The 20,736-nt window shown below is 36.5% G+C and overlaps 4 protein-coding genes across 7 annotated transcripts; 2 read left to right on the plus strand and 2 right to left on the minus strand.

The window, feature by feature from the left end:
• The first annotated feature begins 1,995 nt into the window (after positions 1 to 1,995).
• Positions 1,996 to 6,329, plus strand: LOC130711022 (uncharacterized). Its single transcript, XM_057560459.1, has 2 exons — positions 1,996 to 4,569; positions 6,025 to 6,329. The coding sequence occupies exons 1-2, from the start codon at positions 4,327 to 4,329 to the stop codon at positions 6,181 to 6,183; spliced, it is 402 nt and encodes a 133-aa protein (XP_057416442.1). The 5' UTR covers positions 1,996 to 4,326; the 3' UTR covers positions 6,184 to 6,329.
• A 347-nt stretch (positions 6,330 to 6,676) lies between these two features.
• Positions 6,677 to 8,935, plus strand: LOC130711020 (F-box protein SKIP28). The gene is made up of 2 exons (XM_057560457.1): positions 6,677 to 7,563; positions 8,232 to 8,935. The coding sequence occupies exons 1-2, from the start codon at positions 7,201 to 7,203 to the stop codon at positions 8,835 to 8,837; spliced, it is 969 nt and encodes a 322-aa protein (XP_057416440.1). The 5' UTR covers positions 6,677 to 7,200; the 3' UTR covers positions 8,838 to 8,935.
• A 428-nt stretch (positions 8,936 to 9,363) lies between these two features.
• Positions 9,364 to 13,786, minus strand: LOC130711019 (glucan endo-1,3-beta-glucosidase 3-like). 3 transcript variants are annotated; one of them, XM_057560454.1, is made up of 4 exons: positions 13,519 to 13,786; positions 10,634 to 11,910; positions 9,989 to 10,016; positions 9,364 to 9,821 (listed from the first exon to the last, which is right to left on the minus strand). In XM_057560454.1, exons 1-4 carry the CDS (start codon positions 13,605 to 13,607, stop codon positions 9,668 to 9,670), a joined length of 1,548 nt encoding a protein of 515 aa, XP_057416437.1. In that variant the 5' UTR covers positions 13,608 to 13,786; the 3' UTR covers positions 9,364 to 9,667. The 3 variants fall into 3 exon arrangements, with proteins under 3 accessions (XP_057416437.1, XP_057416438.1, XP_057416439.1); XM_057560455.1 differs by having other exon boundaries at positions 10,634 to 11,887; positions 13,519 to 13,784; XM_057560456.1 differs by lacking the exon at positions 13,519 to 13,786 and adding an exon at positions 12,567 to 12,909 and having other exon boundaries at positions 10,634 to 11,887.
• Positions 13,787 to 15,310: 1,524 nt separating this feature from the next.
• Positions 15,311 to 19,183, minus strand: LOC130714200 (protein TIFY 6B-like). Of its 2 annotated transcripts, none has more exons than XM_057564090.1 (7): positions 18,874 to 19,183; positions 18,085 to 18,206; positions 17,443 to 17,708; positions 17,256 to 17,346; positions 16,479 to 16,785; positions 16,302 to 16,359; positions 15,311 to 15,609 (listed from the first exon to the last, which is right to left on the minus strand). In XM_057564090.1, the coding sequence occupies exons 1-7, from the start codon at positions 18,959 to 18,961 to the stop codon at positions 15,549 to 15,551; spliced, it is 993 nt and encodes a 330-aa protein (XP_057420073.1). In that variant the 5' UTR covers positions 18,962 to 19,183; the 3' UTR covers positions 15,311 to 15,548. The 2 variants fall into 2 exon arrangements, with proteins under 2 accessions (XP_057420073.1, XP_057420074.1); XM_057564091.1 differs by having other exon boundaries at positions 17,256 to 17,340; positions 18,874 to 19,180.
• Positions 19,184 to 20,736: the final 1,553 nt, after the last annotated feature.

Consider the following 20,736-nt stretch of genomic DNA (forward strand, 5'->3'; position numbering starts at 1 on the left):
TGTATGTGGATGACATGTTGGTGGTAGGCCCCAACAAAGATCGAGTCCAAGAATTGAAGGCACAGTTAGCTAGGGAGTTTGATATGAAGGACTTGGGACCCGCAAACAAGATTTTAGGGATGCAAATTCACCGGGACAGAAAAGACAGGAAGATTTGGCTTTCTCAGAAGAATTATCTTCAGAAAGTCTTGCGGCGCTTCAACATGCAAGACTGTAACCCAATCTCAACCCCACTTCCTGTTAATTACAAATTATCCTCAAGTATGATTCCTAGCAGTGAAGCAGAGAGGATGGAGATGTCTCGAGTACCGTATGCATCAGCGGTGGGAAGCCTTATGTATGCTATGATTTGCACTAGACCAGATATTTCTCAAGCAGTTGGTACGGTCAGTCGGTTTATGGCAGATCCAGGCAAAGAGCATTGGAATGCTGTGAAGAGGATCCTGAGATACATCAGAGGAACCTCAGGTGCTGCGTTATGTTTTGGGGGATCAGAATTCACTATCAGAGGCTATGTCGATTCAGACTTTGCAGGCGATCTTGATAAGAGAAAATCTACTACTGGCTATGTGTTCACACTTGCAGGAGGAGCGGTAAGCTGGTTATCCAAATTACAGACTGTTGTAGCTTTGTCTACTACAGAAGCTGAATACATGGCCGCTACCCAAGCATGCAAGGAAGCAATTTGGACTCAAAGGTTATTGGAAGAACTCGGGCACAAGCAACAGAAGATTACTGTGTATTGTGACAGTCCGAGTGCCTTGCACATTGCAAGGAATCCAGCCTTTCATTCCAGGACAAAGCACATAGGAGTTCAGTACCATTTTGTCAGAGAGGTGGTAGAAGAAGGAAGTGTGAATATGCAGAAAATTCACACCAAAGACAACCTAGCAGATGTGATGACAAAGCCGATTAACTCTGATAAGTTTATATGGTGTAGGTCCTCCTATGGCCTATTAGAAACGTGAGCAGCATGAAACTGGCAAGGTAGAGAAAAGTTTGAAAATCCACAAATGTGGCTTTAAGTGGGAGATTGTCAACAAAAACGGTGGCTGGCTTTGAAAATGAGTAAAGCCACATGTGTGGTAAAAATTAAGCCGTAAATCAAGGATCAAATTTTTCAACACTGAAGAAATTTGGCAACACGGTTTGAAGAAAATCAAGGGAAGCTACTGTTCACCTGGTGGAAATTGCCTATAAATAGAGGCAATTCCACCATTCTCAGATCATCCCAAAATCTCCATTCATAGCAACAAAACTTGCTTAGCTAGAGAGAAAAAATAGAGAGATATATTGTGTTCTCCTGCGAGGTTCTCCTAGTGTGTGTTCTCCTATTATAAGAGAGAGTTAATTTGTTCTCTCCTTGTATTAGAGAGAGGTGTTGTAATTTCTTCCACTTAGTGAAATCTTTTCTACCGGTGCCCGTGGTTTTTCCCTTATTTGTTGAGGGTTTTCCACGTAAATATTGTGTGTCAATTTCCTACTCTCTCATCTCTTATTTTAGTTGCGTAATATTTATCTCGCTACTCTAGTACCCAACACATATCATATGCATGCATTAAAAGAAACAATCCAATACCAAACCCAACAAGGATGTACACCATGGTAAAATCAAAGTGAAGGCAAAATAACGGTGAACAGTCACAAAAGCTAAAGGAAGTTACTTCTGTGATTTTGACCGAACATGCATACATATTGTATCTTTATGTCTCTGTCTTAATCTTCTCATACTTGTTCAGTTGTTCTGTTCTATTCTGTCTCTCTCTCTCTCTGTGTTCATTTTCTTTTCTTCCTTTGGCCCCCTTTGAAAGCCAATGGAGTGCAAAAGACATTTGCCATTGCTTTAGGCAGATTATTGGCACAATCCAAAAAAGGCACAGTGCAAAGAAAGGGATAAGAAAACGGTTAACACCATCGGTGAGTGATGAGAGGGTAAGGTAATGGAAGGTGCAGAGGAGGAGCTAGAGAGAAGAAGCAGGTTTCTGAAAAGCTTGATACAGAAGAAGAAAGTCACAGAAAAACAAAACAGTAGAATGATTGTTTGAACTTATTAGTTAATCTTTGAGAAGCCATGACCTGTTTTCTCCTAAGCTTTTTGTCATTTAAACAACGATTATTGATGATTAGATTAAATCATGGGCAAGGATCTGGAAAAAAAATGGTAGGCAACCAGAATTTTTTTGGAAAGCGACATTCTATAATGTTTTGGAAAAGTCAATAGGCTTTGATGGATCATATTTTCTGGGAGAAAAGAAAATTTGATTGAAGAATTGAATTAGGATTTCAAAAACTAAACCCTTAGCTCTTGGACCACATAGATGTAGAACATGAGTGTGGTGCTGCATCAAGCAAGGGTGCATGAATCAACAATTATAGCCTTAAATGAGAGGGTTTTCTAGGAAGCGGCCCAATTTAATTCGTGGGACGGGAAAGATGACATCATACGGTGCAAATAATTTTAATCTAAACAATAGCAAGATGGCTTAATTGCAACTTTGGTCCCCCACTTATACATTTCCTACGATTTATGGTCCACGTCAAAAATAAAACACATATGCACATGACAAAGCAATTGGCATAGATTGGGTCATTAGTTGACAGGGGCCTTTCCTCCCATCACATAGTCTTAAGTCTATTTAGTCTACTTAAGTGGTGTTGTCACTCTGTCGAGGAACTTTTTGCATGAATCATCTCCTTTCCATTATGAAGATTCATATGAACTTGACGACCACTCATCATCCTCTTCAAAGTCACCCTGCATACAAAATTTCACAATCAAATTCAATATTCAAGCATGTCCCTTTTGCTTTGCTTCTTAGTAAGGAAAAGACAACACAGTCAATCTTAGAGGGAAGGCTGGCTCCATTTATTGTTTTAGTAATTAAGAGCTATCCAAAAATTTCAAACTATTGCTCTCAATATATAATATACCTCTATCACCATTTTCCCTTCCAGAGCATCTTTTAATCCTCGTTGAATAAAGATTTCTTCGGTCATCTCACCCTCACGGATTTGCCTCAAAAATTCTTTTTTGCTTTCAGTGTAATTAGGATCGTCCTCTTCTTCAGCATCTTGTACCCACAATGCATACGATGAAGCAGCAGCCCTGTGAATGAAACGAATGAATCATATATGTTGTGAAAAAAGCGACAATACAGTAGAAATAAAACAAACTAAATGACTCACTTTCTTATACCTTCTGTCAACTCTGCCAATCGTTCCTACAATACAAATAACAGAATAGTATCATTGAGAACATGAACCAAAACAACAATCACATTGATTGAAATTAAACATACCTTCTCACGAGTCTTGATCAATTTCTTTAAACGAGTGAGAAAAAGAGAGACATGACGCCGCAGATTCATAATTTCTGAGCACTGCACTGCACTGGGTTAGGGTTTTTGTTTTTTGATTGAATTGAATAACAGAGAAGAGAAAGGCTTTATACCAATATCATATATATCTAAAATTTTATTACCGTTCTAAATAATAATAATAATATGATTTTCAAATTTCAAATCCCACATAAATAAGGTAAGATCATCAATACTATATTATTGCATTCAATATGACAATCATTATCATGATCTGAAATAAATGTGTTGGGCCTATTTTGTTTTCTCTGCATTATTTATCTGATCTTCTCAGTTGGACAAACTGTACTGTTTTCTGAATTTACTTGGTTCAAAATACATAGTAAAATACAGTTCTGACGCATTTGTAATCTGGAAGAAACTTCTACTTTGACCAAACGGCAAGAGTGAGTGGTAGACATGTTCCCCCTTGGCAGGTTTTATCAATGTTTAGCAAAGGAAAGTGGAATCTTTTATGCAATTTGTTTGAAAAAAGAAAAAGAAAAAGCAAAAGTGAATATGACCAACCACTATGTAGGACAAGCTGCATCAAGTAGGGACAACCATAGCTACATCTTGGTGACATATTTTGATAAATTAAAAGAAACAATCCAATACCAAACCCAACAAAGATGTACACCATGGGAAAATCACACTAGGCAAAATAAACGTGGAGAATCACAAAAGCTAAAGGAAGTTACTTCTGCTACTGCGATTTTGACCGAACATGCATACATATTGTATCTTTATGTCTCTGTCTTAATCTTCTCATACTTGTTCTGTTCTACTCTCTCTCTCTGTCTGTTCAATTTCTTTTCTTACATTCGGCCCCCCTTCGAAAGCCAATGGAGTGCAAAAGATATTAGCCATTGCTTTAAGCAGATTATTGGCACAATCCAAAAAAGGCACAGTGCAAGAAAGGGATAAGAAAACGGTTAACACCATCGGTGAGTGATGAGAGGGTGAGGTAATGGAAGGTGCAGAGGAGGAGCTAGAGAGAAGAAGCAGGTTTCTGAAAAGCTTGATACAGAAGAAGAAAGTCTCAGAGAAACAAGAGCAGCATGACCACATCCAAAACAACAATGTTCGGGTCAGGGCTTGTGACATGCCTCTCCTTTTGCAGAACCGTGCCTTTTGTTGCGCTCGTGATCTTCTGGATTCTATGCCAGCAAATAAGCTTGACACCAAACGCCTGGCCCTGACCCTTAAGAAGGTAAGGATAGCTTTTCTTATTTGTGTTTATTTTATTTTTGTTTGAGGATCTTTCATTTTTACCAATGTATTTCTGGGTTCTGATATTTGACCACATAGGATGAGGTCACTTGAAATGCTACTTTGGAAACTTTTGTTCAAATATGGCATACAGTTACTTAACCAATCAAGTGATTATTCTTCCTCAATTTGCTCTGTTTTGCTAATTCATCAAACAGTCTAGCTGGCACAATCAATGGTTTCAGGATCACAAGTTTTTATATATATGCTGATTTTTTTTTTGGCGTGTTGATAGTTTGTCAGTTGAGTGAGCATCTAAGGAATATGTCTAATTGCTTCCTAAGTTCCTAGTTATTCTCTGGGAGATAGAACTAATTAAGCTTTTTGAAATTGATCTGTTTTCTTATCTTTGATTTTGATCTTTCTTGGTGGATTATAGTACTTCCACTGCTGCTAGTACATGTTTTGCAAGGACATGGTTTAATTGGTAGTTTTTATTTGGTTAGCTGAAAAATTTCTGTTAATGTTCTTATGATGTCTAGTAATGCAGCTTTCATATTTTAGCTCTTATATGCAAAACATTTTCACAGTGGTTTGATACTTTGATTTAGCTTCTGGGAACTAATTTAAGTAGAAGTGCATTGGCTTTTATGCCAAGTTCACTACTTCCAAAAGTTTCAATTCTTGTCTGTTGACCACCCGAATCTCAAGAAGTCTCTCACACCCTTCTTTTCTTGAGCCCCCCTATAATATAGAATCTGCTTATAATATAAAATTATGTACAAACAGAGCTTGAACTAGAAGTAGAGGATTGAAAATACATGTTTTGTTTTGTTGGTTTTACTTTAAGTACATAGATTTAGGAGTTGCCATATGAGACTTCATCAATTTTATATTCTATTTTATTGTATACATAAAACTTCAAGTTTCAATTAGATGATGGATATGGCTAAATATCCATCAGCATGGTGTCCCTAAGGCCCACTTAATATTGCATCAATTTTTTTCTCCTTGTGAACTATGAAAAATGTCAAGCAAGTGCATTCTAGATTGCATATCTGTGCTTCTGCATGTAACTCGGAGTTTGGCAAAACCAGAGAAGTATGGTTATGAGTTGGTTGGATGTGGTTATTAATGAATTTAGGTGGCTTGGTACAATCTATTTATGATATAAAAAGTGTTAGCTGGTCCCTCATTTCATTGAAGCATGGCATATGATATTGAAGTTGTAAATCTAGAATATTTCCTAATAATGTGATACCCCAAGTAACAAAGTGGTATTTTTCCTTGGTATATTTTTATCTTTTGTTTCTTTACCACACTAACAATATTAAACCTAGATATCACCAAGCATGTACTATTTTAAGGAGAGGTCTCGAGTTCAAATTCATATACAACAACGTCTGGTTTTAACTACTTGAATGACTCATGACAGAGAGACATCCATGTTTTACAGGAATTTGATTCATCCTATGGTCCAGCTTGGCACTGCATTGTGGGATCTAGCTTTGGCTCATATGTGACTCATTCTCTTGGTGGATTCTTGTATTTTTCCATTGACAAGGTCTACATCCTTCTCTTCAAGACAGCTGTTGAACCATTAGACCATCCATAACTTCCACAGCCTTGAGTTACATGCACATCTCCTTGGGAACCTAAACTATAAATGTTCAGACCAAGTGTGATGTGTAAAATTACAGATTGAAAAATTAAAGACATCTGTATTCTGTGAAGTATTTGATGCACTTGTGATATTTTGTCCATGAGAGAGCATTTTGAGTGTGCAATTTGCTGTGCAAGTCATAGGATATTCTTCATTTCAGCTCAGAAGAAGAAAATTTTGCAGAATTCAGAGGCTTAAAATGTTTTCTAATAGTTGAGTTATTGGTATACAAATTGGCAACCATGGTGAAATGTGTTTTAAATCCATGAAACAAGACAATTGTTATCTATGTGAAATCTATTTCAGTATGTTTTTTCCCCTAGTGCAAGATTTTTTCTCGTACCACGCCAGATGTAACTAAATCACTTTGGTAACATTATCTTTGAGTCTACAAGGAACTATAAATTTATAGTGAGTAAGTCATCAATGTCGCCCTTGAAAATTTTGATGGCTAAAAAATTTTGTTCCTGGTAGAAGGAAATGGTATGAAAAAGACTTGAATGTTCAAATGTCGGACACGTCAGTCCCTAACCTCACCTCCGTTAGTCAAAGTGTCTATGTGACACGTTAAGGGCCATGTGGAGTCTCAATTGTTATCCTACCTTGTAATTTATTACTCTAACCCAATCTTTCATCCTTCAATTTGGTCCAATCTTTCGGCCTACAATTTTCATTACCAAAATCAATTCACCTTTAACTTGCTTTTACCACAATCAATTTAATAAAATCAATTTTACTCACAAACAATTTTAACAATGTAAATCCAAACATGTACCATTGTGTGACACTTGGTGTGTGTTGAATTAACGTGTGTGTCCCTCCTCAACTCATATCCTATCTCCGACAGTGATATTAATATCACAGTATCACATGACACGTATACGGATGCATCATCTTCAATTTTGAGATCAAATTCTAAGTATCAGCTTCTGATTTTATGGAAGGCATGTTTGGATAAAATAATCAAATATGGAAGAGTCTTCCAAGGCTTTCTCCTCTCTAAGCATCACAGTTGAAAAAGGCCAAGCACAAACAGAACAAGAACCTCCTCATGAAGCCTTGTTTCTTGTCTTAACATACCTTCCAGTGTACCAGGTTCTAGCCATGTCTCAGGTTTGCAAAGCACTAAGGGATGCAGTTAACAATGATGTGTTGCCATGGCTGAATGTTATTGTTGAAAGGCCTCTGAGTTCAAGGCTCTCTGATGAGATTCTAGTGAAAATCACTTCCAAGGCCAATGGAAGGCTCAAAACTCTGGCTTTGATGAACTGCACCCACATCACTGACAAGGGGCTCCAAAGGGTCGTTGAACAAAACCCCCTCATCAACAAGGTATGCATAATTAAACCCATGTTTTAGATTTCTATTTTGCTTATCTGATTCAATGGTTTCCTTTCCTGCTTTACTTGAAACAAATTATGAAGTTAGTTCTTCAGCTGCTTAACAATTAGGATTGTGTTAAAGGAGGTGAGAATACAATGGATAAGTACATATTTGAAAATCCTTTTAAAATTGACTCTAAATCCAAATCAACTCTAGCTAGAAACTTCTATGAGTAATTTCTAGTGTTATAATTGATTATGATGAAAGAGAAACTGATCCAGACATGCTATAGAAAGTGTTTGGCTATCCTTGCTTTTTGTTAATGTTTGGTTAGGATTTCCCATAAAATTATAGAAAATGGACATAGCTACTTTACAAAAGGGAAGAAATTGAATGCATACAAGAGGAAAAATTAGGCTTTGGTAAGATACTATATTTGTTATCCAAGGTAGCTAAGCCACCTAGGAACATGTTATTAACACAGTGAATGTTTGGAAACTCTTCTACAATTGATTATGAAGTCATGATTAATTATGGAGAAAAAATTCTGTGAGTAGCTTATGGGTTTCAGAATTGATTTTGATGAAATGGAAGCTGATCCAAACATGCAAATAGGATTAAAATGCTGTTGACCAAAAAAAAGAATTATCTCATTTCTAGTTTCATTTGAGATGCAGCTGCATATACCAGCATGCACCGGCATAACCGCTGAAGGAGTTACAAGAGCAGTGCAAACATTGTGCCAAAGAAGCAACTGCTTAAGCACATTACGCATAAACGGCATCTACAACCTACAGAAGGAGCATCTAGACATGCTTGCCATGAACCTCAGAAAGAACGTTCCATTAGAGGAGCAGCAAATGCAGAAGCCTAACTACTATCATAAACGCGGAAGCTTTACAGTGTTTAGCCGCGAAGAAAACCAGAGGATTATTGATTTGGAGACATGTCCCAAGTGCTTTGAGGTGACGATGGTCTATGACTGTCCAAAAGTGGAATGCATGAAGAGGGAAAAGCCCCAAGTTCAATGTAGGGGATGCAAATTTTGTATTCCAAGGTGTGAAAACTGTGGTGGATGTGTTGGATCTGAAGAAGAGGAAGAAGCTGCATGTGCAGATATCTTGTGCCTTGAATGTTGGTTGCAGCTTCCCAAGTGTAATTTCTGTAATAAACCATATTGTAAACAACATGAAAATTGGTGGTGCTCTTCCTTAGACCCTATATTCCTCTGCAGAGTTTGTGATGAACATTCTCATGGATATACATACACTGATGTTCTATAGTGAACTAACTCATGATAAGCTTAAACTATCTGAGTTTCTGTAAGTTGAATAAAGTTTATAGAACCAATGAAATTGTTGTTGATGAAAGTATTTCAACTCATGAATGTTCTTAGGTTTGACTGTATGAGTTATAATTTCAAGCAGCATAAATAGACTGATTCGATGTTTGGTTCTACATTTGGGGGAAGTTTAGAATCAATTCTCATTTACTAGCATCACTTTTTGGTAGTTATATAAATGTTTTACTGGCCCCAAAAAAATTGGTTTTACTAGCCCAAAACCAATTCTGACATAAGCTAGAGAGGATAACTTTTGCGGTGGACATAAGTAAGATTTCATAAGTGCATTTCACAACATTACCCTATAGAAATCAGATTTCCCATAAACGTATCCAAGCATAAATCACTTCTTTTCAACTCACTAACTCATTTTTAGCATCATTTCTATCCAAAATCAATTCTCACAATGCTGATTCAAACACGCTCTCAGCAGCTGTGAGGACCATATCATGGTCAATTGGTTATCATGCCAGTGTCAAACATTTCAATGGATACCAGAGACCAAAAATTCCAATTCAAAGAATACAACTTGTGATACAACATAAAAATAGCCCTAATAAGGTCACATAAATTATGTCAATCAAATAATTAATTTGATTTGTTTGTACAAAAAATCATCGGACAACTCATTATAATTGCCAATATACATTTTGATATACATTTAAATTCTCTACAGGCAAAATTAGGATATGCTATGATGCAGTCTTCTTGAAGGCAGAGTATGTCTCCATAAATTTATATTTTAATGATGAACAGGAGATTTGCCAAGTTTTATATGACAGCTGCACTGAAAAGTAAAACAACTAGAATCACAGAGCTTGTGAAAGATCCCCTACTGTAGTAGTATTGCGATAAACAGCCTGAACTTGTAGAATTAGATGGGGCAAGTGAAGTGCCATTTATGCTGGTGCCATTTTTACCATGACTGTAGTTCAACAGAAATATGCAAAAAAGAGTATTAGACAGAAATTACAAAACACTTTAGCTTTAAATTTATTTCACAGCTTTTTGGAATGAGAACAAGAAAAGTTTCACACATAATTGAGAAGGAAATGACAACAAGCACACCGACATAAGCTCGAGAGATCATACCTTCCTGGAAATATACAAGAACCATGACCTGAAACGATTATTAGATAACAAATATCAGTTATATTAAAATGCTACGCAACTTTAAATAGAAATTTGACAATGCAAGTCTCTTTGAAGTAGTATAGCAAATGTTAGTGTACAGAAAAGGTCCAATAAGTAGGAAAAAAGTGAATTTTTCAAATCAACTAATAAGCACCTGGCAATGACTAAGATTACCACTCTTTTTGTGAAAGTGATACTAAGCAAGTGGAATTCAAAAAGTGCTCATGTCACAAGTTTTTTGAAATATAACTAATGAGAATCAAACACAAAAATAGCCACATGCTCACATCCATTATATGAGCAAATAGTCTTGAAACAAACTGATAAGCAAGAACCACATCTGAAAGAAGTTTAAAATTGAAGAGACCAAAATTGTGCTATTGAAGATATATAGAACTAGAGAAGTAAATGACTAAAACTGATTTCATTGTAATTCACCTTACTTGTAAGTTTATCAAAACCTAGTTTAGTACTAAGGTGAAACCATGCATATTTCCTTATTGCCTCTAGTCATAGAGTTCTACCGGCTTTACAAATAAATGTACACATACTTTTGCAGCCAAATCAAATATATATATTTGTGTATGAGTGTGCAAGCCATACTTGGGTCTGTGGAAGTGATAGCGGCAACCCCTTTGAAATCGCAGGTCCCAGGAGACTTAGCCATCTTCTGATAATAAGCATTGAAAGCGTATGTAGCATGCGCAACTACATTATCTGGTTCATGACATGGTTGACCCTGCAGCAAAGGGGAACAATCAACCTTCCCTGGTCCACAAGCCCAATCAAGTGCTGCCTGCAGCATCTTAGGATCTGCATTACGCTTTGAGATACAAAATGTTTGGTTTGTCGTATCATTTGCAAATATAGTACCAACACCAGTTAAGTGTAAGGTATACACTGGTCCTCCATTAGCAAAAAATAGCCCCCAGTTCTTTTCTGAGACTGGACCTGATCTCAAGTCTTCATTGTAAAGCTCATAAATGTATGTACTAACTGCAATTCCCGGGTGTTTCGGAGTTCCTGTATTGTTAAGAACATGTCTGATCAAGTTACTGTTGTAAGTGTTAGCATTATCAATGGTTGCATCCGGCTCAGATGAGTCGCCTTTTGAGGGCCATCCTGATTCAGTGACCAGAACAGGGATATTGGTGAAGTTCAAGTCAGACATTGCAAAATAAGCAGCATCAACAATTGCATCAAAAACATTAGTGTAATGCAGGAGAGTGTTGGCATCAACAGCTTCCTTATTGGGCGGTAGGGGGCGGAATAAAGCATAATCGAGCGGGATTGCATCGTTGGATAGCTGGTAATCGTAATACGGGTATACATTGAGCATAAGACATGAACCTGTTGTTTGAAGAAATTTAAGCAAAGGAACCATGACCGGATTCCAAGTTCGGTTGAAAAATGCTTGCGAAGGTGGGAACGAGTCAAGGATGATAGAAGAAGGGTGTGGAGTCGAGACTTTAATTTGGCTATCCAACTTTGCAGCCACAAGAGCAGAATGAATGAAATTCATGGCAGAGACTAGAATGGGGGCTGCATTTGGGATGATAGTTAGAACCTCAGATCCGACAGCTATGGTAGTAATGTTGGTAGCAGGAACATGAGCTATGACGTTTCGAGAAACCCAATTTGCGGCAGTGTCATTGGACTGACCAATGCCGAGAAGCTGGTCGTTGGGAACAGAAACAGTTACGCGTATTCCAGTGTTAGCGAGAGCAATAAGCAAGGCTCGGTCGGCGTCATAGAGTCTGACATGTTGGATGCTTTGAGCTTTAAGAAGGGTCACAATCTCTGTTGGACTTGGCATGTTAGATACATCTGAACCAATGTTGACACCAATGAAAGCATCTGTAGAAAAAAATAAGAAGTGCCTACAAATGAATAACTTCCATTTTTTAGCAAGGTAGAATCAAAGTGAACATGTTATAATCCACAAGAGAGAGAAGGAAAAAAACAACGTATATTTACAGACCAAATTTGGTCATCTAACTAGTATTGTAAAATTAAACCAGAAGAGAATGAAACAACAATTTAAAACCATGCTTAAAGATGAAACAACATAGATTAGTTATATTCCTTATTTAAAGATGCTGTAATAACAAAAAAGCATGACAAGGATCTATAAGTTGTCAAATTGGTCATGTAACTAATTAATATCCCTAGGTCAACCAGATGAGTCATAAATGATCATGAACCATGATAAAATTCAAGGCCAGCTTTTCAACCTGTCACCCCATGTGTGTTTCTTGTTCTTATATGTAACACTGGGGCCATAGGAGTTATGGATTTAGCTAAAAGAAGTATAACATACTAAAATGATGGCCGGTTGGCAGGTTACACTTACACATACAAGAGAATCACTTTAATTCACAAGCTACAAAGTGATGTTCCACTACCCAGAGCATTTCTAACTAGGGAGTACAATTATTTTTCTGGAAGGCAAAATAATTGTATGTTTGTTACACATAAATTTTGAGCAGAGATATCTGACAAAATTCATGTGTTTCTCATCTAATTGCAAACTCACCTCACCCAATAACATGTTTGGAAAATCTTCTACAGTTGATCCTAAAGACGAAATCAATTATGGGGAGAAGCTTCTATGAGTGGTTTCTTAGTGCCATAATTGAGGTTATGGAAAAATAAGTTGATCCAAACATGCTACAAGTTTTTGTGGAGTCGCTAAGCTTTTCACATTACAACTATGAAGATTCTTTGTAACCATAATTGCCCAATCTAGAAGACAGTTTTTCTTGACAGAGATATTAATCCATTTAGTAATGATAGATGGTAGGTTGGCTCATTAATATTTTGGGACCTCTCAATCTCCATGTTACTGCAAATTTAGTAACTTTGGTTGATATTTTGATAGACAAAATTGGTAAGTAGAACTAGTATTTTCCAATTTTCATCTTTGTCTTTCTCAAACAAGGGCAATTTAGTCCGTGTCACTTTCTATGAAAGTGCAGTTTTAGGTGCAAACTGCAAAAAGTAAGTGTGATGAGCTGGGACGCAATAAGATTATTCCCTTCCCACAATTCCACCAAAGAGGGGAAAGGACATGGAATAGATTCTTTACAAAGTAAAAAGATTTTCTCACAGAAAGCATAAAAAATAAACAAAATAAAATAGGCATTTACATTTACCACCAACAAGGTGTTAGTGTAAGCAAGAGAGACTGTTACTAGTGATTTACCACTCTCACTTTGTGGCACACACTCCCTATTCTAAATTGTCATGCTTTGTTTGTAAGCAAGATTGTGAGTTTGAGCTCAATCCTGTTTCTCTTTCCAACCAATAAAGGGTAATGCAATTGAATGAGGACCTATTGATCATTAGAATAAATAAATAACCACAATGCCAAACAGAAGTATCTATGGTAGAATGGGGTTGATTGACAAGACATAATGAGGAAGATAACAAAAAAAAACAAAAGAGAATGAAACAAGAAACATAAATGAATAGAAAATCAAACCTACCTCCAGCAGCATGAGAAATAGAAATAGAGAGTGGTAGCATGAAGAAAAGCATTAGAAGCAGAACAGCCATGAAATTGAAGTGAGTGCATCCACTGTGAATTTGAAAGGAATCCAGAACAGAAAAACTGGCCCCAGAGAAAGAAGGGAAGTAAAGTAGAATTGAAATTGAAAGATGGTAGGAAATTTTGATGGAGCCTGCGTGAGGTAAAAAGGAAGTAAAAGTTTGCTCCTTTTGAGGGCGGAGAGAGAGAGAGAGAAGAGAGGTATGCATTGTTTTTGTTGTCGTGGTCAAACGTCAACACAACAGAGTCAGCATTTTTGTTTACATTTACAAGTAGGCATTTCATTCTGTATAAGTAATTATTAAAAATTAAATAAAAAACATAAAAATGTAGAGAGAAAGGACGATGAACAACAATCAATCAGATTTTAAGGATGTGTCACATTAATTAATGAAATTAAATAAAAAGAGAGATTTTTTCACACTTTTAAAATCTGATTGGTTGACGGTGTAAAAAAAATTTACATTATCAATGTATAAAAATTAAACTAAAAAATGTAAATGGTAAATAGACATCCGTAGATACTTAGATAGAGCTTTACCATCTATTCTACCCAGCTCGACTCAACAAGATGTCTTACTGGATGATACATTTGATTTAAGCAAAAAAATAGATTTTGCATATTCAAATAAATTTATTTATCTTATCACATTATAATTAAATTAAGTTAAAAAGTTATAAAATAAGATGAAAAATATGGTGAAATACTTATTTAAATATATTAATCAAATTCTTAGACTTTTTTATTTGGTCAATAAATTCTTAGACTTAATATTTGTTTCTTGTCCAAATACTTCAATGTTATTTTAAAAAGGCTGTTGATCCAGATCTGAATATTGGGTCAGAAGAAAACTCAGCCCATGGGCTAGGACTACTATAAGCTTGTTAAAAAAGAAGTTTGTGATGCACCAAATGTGGAAAGGGCAATTTGCTTCATTTGGAAAAACATTTGTTTGCATTCAAGGTGATAGATTTTTTCGACAAAAAAAAAGGTAATAGATTTTGTGTATGTTGGTATTGCAGTTCAATGTCCATTTACTAAAGCTTTAACCCAAAAAAAAAAAACTAAAGCTATGTTTGATTTTTCGTTCAAACCAACGCAATGCTAACTCTTCACGTCTATTTGCCATAAAACTCAAACACCCAACGCTACTTTAATGTCTTTGGAGGCCAATCGAACACAAGATATATTGTGTTATTCACATAAAAGACAAATGATATTATTTAATCATAGACATTTATTAGTTGATGCAATGAAGTTCTTAGAGTAGTATCTTGGATGGCCTTACCTTGGCTTGAAGTATTATTACCAATTTGGAGGTAGTATCATGTGATGGTTCTTCACTTGCCAATTACATAAGCTTTCCCCATAATTCTACATGTATCTATGGGATTGAGTATAGAATTATGTTTACTCACTTGAAATTGGGTATCTATTGTCTCCCTTTCCCTGCATGAATTGGAAAAATCCTGTATTTTACATCTTCACTTGGACCTTATCACATGTAGTGTTGAGTCTTAAGACGTTTGAGGTTTTGAAACTTCAGAGTTTTGATGGAATCTATACATTTAGTTGATTAGATGAACAATGAGAAATCTCTGATGTATCTACTTGACTGTTCAAACATGCTTTAAAACACACTTAAAAGCATTTGACAATGTTATGTTCCTATTAGGAGAAATGCTAGATAGTAAAAATTTATCATTCTACTAATTTATATATGAGTAAATTGAATGTAATAATATCATAATTGTAGCTCATTGATGGAGTTTTCATTAATCTACCCATGTCACTGAATAGTCTGGAACATTAGAATGTCAGCACAAGTTTTGATCAACGAAGAATAAAAGCATATGCTTACAGTATTTTTAGGTTACAACAACAATTTTCTTTGAAATAGTTCACTAAAGGTTCAGGCTACTATCCTTGCTAGGCTGAAGAGTATTAGTAGCAGAACCACCACTGTTTTATGCATTGGCACACTCCTCAGACTTCTTGAGGTTATTGTATGGTGCTGCATTCATCGCCCTGCAAGCAAAGAGAATGGCCTCATGATGTTAATACTTCCATCCAATCTTGCTGATAAATACCAGTTGCCAGAGTAGTCATTTAAGGATGATTTCCATTTGTGCAGAAATAAAAATTACGCATCTGAGAAAAGAAAAGGCTAAAAAACACTTTTGGCCCCTGATGTTTCAAGTTTGTGCAAATTCTGCCCCTACTCTATTTTTGTCGATGTTTCTACCCCTCATGTTTTCAAACAGTGCATCGTCTACCCCTCCATCAGTCAAACGTTAAAAAACTAACGGAATGAGCTGATGTGACTTTTTTTTATATATTTTTTGGAACTGCCACGTGGAAATTACAAGTGAAATTGGAAAAAAGAGGCAAGGGAGATTCAAACTCAAGACCTGTAAGTAGCAAAACATGCATTTAACCAGTTCAATTACATGCATAATTGATATAAACATCAAGCAAATTTAATTTATATCATTTCCTTGATCATCATCAACTTCATATACTCTTCTTCATCTCTCCAATCCACTCAGGAACCTCTCCTGAGAAAGCCTGACTGACGGAGGGGTATACAGTGCACTGTTTGAAAACGTCAGGGGTAGAAACATCGACAAAAATAGAGTAGGGGCATAATTTGCACAAACTTGAAACATCAGGGGCAAAAAATGTTTTTTAGCCAAAAAAAATCATGTACCAGAACTAACCTTTCCTTGCGCTTTTCTAAAAATCGAGCCAAGGATGCTTTCCGAGCTTGAGGCACCGCTGCACAAAAGATAGTTCACAAAATGTGATTTGTAGATGAATATCCCGAAACAAGATATCAATAAACAAAAACAGAAACATGAAACTGCAATAGTGTGAGAATGATATCGCCAAAGTACCTGATGTTAACATAGTGGCCGCGGTGACTGCTTTTCGCGGCTCCACAATGCTAACAGGAGCAGTAGGAACTCCAGTTGTTTTCGCTGCCAGAAATTCATCAGTGCTAGTTGAGCCACTCCCTGAATGTGCACCGGTAGGGGACGAAACAGACAAAGGACTTGAAAGACCAGAGCAGGGTGGTGTATTTGCAGGCGGACAGACATCACCACCAGCCAACTTAGAGCTCGGTGCCTGAACTTTTTGCTGTGCCGTGCTAGAAGCCCCGAATAAGACATTGCCAGCCGCCAACAACATGATTGCTTGTGCCTGCAGAAAGAGGGAAACATTTAAACTTAACCATGATCAAGGCCAGGTTAACAAGAAATACAAGATGTATGCTCTCTTTCTTCACTTTGTATTTGTTTATTTCGTGTGTGTTTTGATCAGCATCGTCAGAATTGATTTTGTTAAAATTGATTATGGTAAAAGAAAGTTGAAAGTGAAGTAATATATGTTTGAATATGTTTATTGGAAAAGTGACTTCTATAGGGTAATGTTGTGAAATCCAATTATAAAATCCGACAATTGATTATCTCCACTGCAGAAGCTACTCTCACTAGCTTCTCCGCATTAAAATCAAATCTCTAAGTCGATTGTAGGATATTGATATAATGACCTAAAGGCTAAAACTAAAAGTTATTCTGGTAAATGAGAATTGATTCTAATGAAGCATGGAATCAATCACACACTTTATCACAAATAAGAGTGTAACGAATGTGTTGAGCAAAGACAGGTACCTTCTCGGCAGAGATATCATCAAAGACATTGACAGTACCCGCATAGAAGATGGTAAGTGGGGCAGAAGGCGCAGATGTTTTCAGACTGTTACTTCAAATTAACACAAATTAGAGAAATTAAAAAGGAACAAGTGGGTGCACTGCACGGCCTAACAGTTAAAGCATAAAATCAAAACTAGTAAATTACCATGATTCAGACATTCCAGCAACAGCACCAATGGTGGGAAGAGATGAATGAGGTGCGGTAACAGGTTTTCCCCCGAGAAGTGGCAGTTTTACATTAGCACCGTTCATATTCTGACCAGCAGCGGCAAAATGATTCTTCTGGAATGGGTTTCCCAAGGGGGCAGAAATTGCTTGATTGGAAACTGAAAACATCTTCCCATCATGTTGTACCGGATGCGGCGCCAGTGAAAAATGAATGCCGCCTTGCTCGTTGAGATTGAGAGATTTCTAAATAGCAATAACAAACAATCAATGGAAGAGCAAAGACACATAAGCTGATACTTATTGAATGTGTCGGACAGATTTAGTATGAAGAAACTTACGAAATTGACAGTTTGGAACATCAGAACTGAGATGTTTACAAAACAACAAGAGATTATGGTATAAATTTTTTGAAGAAAAAGAAAAAGTTGTCCTCTTAAACTATAGAGTTGACTTAAAATAAGCATACCAATCAGAACATACTGAAACCATCCAAATTGTTAAATGTGGACAAATGAATTATACTCATTTTAATTTTAATTTAAAGCCTAAATAACACAGAATGTTGTACAGTCAATTTTGAATAAATACAGAGAGAAACTGAGAAAGGGTAGTAGCAAACCTGGGGTTCAGACACCATCCTTTTAGTCCTTTCATCTTGAGAAACCTTGAAAGACATCACATGGGGAAAAGCAGACACTTTGTTCGTGAAGGGCCATTGTGCAACCGAACCCTTCGTGAAACCTGCACATACCCACAAAAGGATCTTAGTGCGTGCTCGAAAATCCTTCTACAATTGATTCTAAAGCCATAATCAATCCTTGGGAAAAGCTTATGTGAGTAGCTCCTGGGTTTCAGAATTTATTCGGAAGAAACCGAAACTGATCCAAACATGCAATTAATCGCTCACTAAACCTTGAGAGACAAAAGAGAGATACCAAAGATTCACGATTTCGCTTCTGCTAACCTTACATGAAAAATTTTAGGAACACACTCAAATCAACAAAATTGGTAAGAACTTGACACAGATTATTTTCCAAAAATTGCAAATTTAATTTGACACACATGCACTCTACTTTAAGTATCTAAACAAGAGTCACAACTTAGTTCCACTATTAAAATCTAAAACATATGAACCCATTTAAAGTTAGTTAGAAGCAGGACCAAGGAAAAGCAAAAGCATGTCAAAAAGAGAAAAAAACGAATCAACCAAGCAAATCTAAGAACAACAGGACATGATCAAAATTTAATTTTGCAGCTCAAATCAACCTGCATGCAATCTAAAAAAGTGTGATTGAACACCAAACATTCACAACTTCAATTCAAGCACAAGAACTGAAATTTAGCAAGAGAAAACAAGCACAAAAAATTGGATGAGGATTGAGCAGGAAAACAATAAATAAAAACATACCTGAGTCTATCCACCCATCATTTTTGATTTCTTCCTTGATGACAGAGAGTGGTTCTTTGGAGCTCAGACCCATGAAATCTCTCTCCATTTCAGAGACAAAAATTGTATCCTTAGAATAAAGCAAAATCCAATGAAATTGAAAACCCACCAGCCAAAAATTGAGAATTTTCTTCCTTCACATGTAAAAATGAAACAACAACAACCCTTTGTTCTTGTTCCTTTCTCTTACAACAACAACGTCAACAACCAGAGAAACAAAGAAGACTCAAGTACAAAGGTTCCAACTTCAGAAGAAAGAAATAAGCGTGTGTTTCACATAACAGGTTTCATGAGATCTTGGCCGTTGAATGGGAACTTTAATAGAAACTACCAATGGTGGATGGTTAACCGGTAAACCGGTTGAGTGACGGGATGGTTCGGTAATGGAGCACGTGCGTGATCCTTTAATGGATTCACAAGAACCTACGACTCTACGAGTCTGTGTGGCCCTACCTCTAGTCGGTGACAGCGCTATTTTGTACGTGCGTGATCTTCAGTTTTTAAGCACGTGTGTGTGACACGTGACATTTTCGGCTCTTGTGTTTTGAGTAATAACTTGGATGTTCTTTAGCTCGTGACTCACACGGTAAAGTTTTTGATATTTGATTTAGAATTTGGATTTTTCTTTATCTATGTGTAGGGCAATTTGGTTTTTTTTTTTCTTTACTTACAATTATCTTCAATGGAAAATAATTTTTTCCATCAAATAAGTATGGGGTTAATTCTTTAAGTGAGAGTTTTTTTCGCAATATGCTCCGCCTAACAAGAGATGTAATAAATGTCACATAATGACTACTGTTTTTGTTTACACAATTTCTGCATACCACAATTAATGAATAGGCCTTGAGCATTAAAGGGCACTCAACCTTCATGTGTACACTTAGGTTTCAAAAGGAAGCATGGTAATACAATATTAGGCTAACCAAACTCTGTTATCTATGGGCTTGTTTGGTACACCGTATTAGACATGATAGTGTAAGTTTATACAATGCATTATGGATTTATTCATTGTTTTGTACTCACATTGTATTATATAGCTTATACATCAATCTCTTCTTATACATTAAAAATATGGATAATTTAATCCACTTATAGATGATGGATAAGATATGATAAAAGTGTGATATATAAACTACTTGAATATATTTAATCAACTGTCACCACCACCACCCTCTACCACCACTTCTGCCATTACCGCCGCCACATCCACGCTCCAGCACTGCCATCATCGTTGACCCTGTCATCGTTATTGTTGCCACTACTACCACCAATGCCTCCACCATCGCTGCCACCTCCACCACCCTCCACTACCACCTCTGCCACTGCCATCATCGCCCCCACCGTTGTCACCACCACCCTCCACCACCACTATCGCGACCATCGCCGCTACCGCCACTCTACCACCGTCGCCGCCACCATCCACCACCGCCTCCACCATCATCACCTTCCAACACCACTACCATCACCACTGTCGCCACCAAATTATACCTAACGCTACTAGTATTGAAATTTTATCATGCCTTATCATATTAGGTTTAATACAATAACTCCTTATACATACTATACAACATACCAAATGAGTCTTAAGCTTTTTCGTGAAGACGATGTATTAAAAAATGAATAAATATATAATTTTTGTTATAAATTAAAATAAAGTAAAAAGGAAAATTTAGAATGTGGGAAAATCATAGTTGTTGACTTTAACCACCCTAACCGTTAATGATTTCTTACTCAATACTACTAGTAAGGTGATCCAAATTCAAACATATTCTCAGCAATTAATATTTTAGTCATGAAGTCAATCAAATGTGGCGATCATTGTAT

Source organism: Lotus japonicus, chromosome 4, assembly GCF_012489685.1.
Source record: "Lotus japonicus ecotype B-129 chromosome 4, LjGifu_v1.2".
In the NCBI taxonomy this organism is placed as follows: domain Eukaryota; kingdom Viridiplantae; phylum Streptophyta; class Magnoliopsida; order Fabales; family Fabaceae; genus Lotus; species Lotus japonicus.

Bases quoted from the DNA above. Each gene is read 5' to 3' on its own strand.
- LOC130711022 (XM_057560459.1), top strand. From the start codon at position 4,327: ATGGAAGGTGCAGAGGAGGAGCTAGAGAGAAGAAGCAGGTTTCTGAAA. The intron at 4,570-6,024 runs GTAAGGATAGCT...CATGTTTTACAG, and splicing joins TGGCCCTGACCCTTAAGAAG to GAATTTGATTCATCCTATGG.
- LOC130711020 (XM_057560457.1), top strand. From the start codon at position 7,201: ATGGAAGAGTCTTCCAAGGCTTTCTCCTCTCTAAGCATCACAGTTGAA. The intron at 7,564-8,231 runs GTATGCATAATT...TTTGAGATGCAG, and splicing joins AAAACCCCCTCATCAACAAG to CTGCATATACCAGCATGCAC.
- LOC130711019 (XM_057560454.1), bottom strand. From the start codon at position 13,607: ATGCACTCACTTCAATTTCATGGCTGTTCTGCTTCTAATGCTTTTCTT. The intron at 11,911-13,518 runs GTAGGTTTGATT...ATTCATTTGTAG, and splicing joins TATTTCTCATGCTGCTGGAG to GCACTTCTTATTTTTTTCTA. The intron at 10,017-10,633 runs GTATGGCTTGCA...TAATCGTTTCAG, and splicing joins TATCACTTCCACAGACCCAA to GTCATGGTTCTTGTATATTT.
- LOC130714200 (XM_057564090.1), bottom strand. From the start codon at position 18,961: ATGGAGAGAGATTTCATGGGTCTGAGCTCCAAAGAACCACTCTCTGTC. The intron at 16,786-17,255 runs GTACCTGTCTTT...CTCTTTCTGCAG, and splicing joins ATGATATCTCTGCCGAGAAG to GCACAAGCAATCATGTTGTT. The intron at 16,360-16,478 runs GTACTTTGGCGA...TCTTTTGTGCAG, and splicing joins GGCCACTATGTTAACATCAG to CGGTGCCTCAAGCTCGGAAA.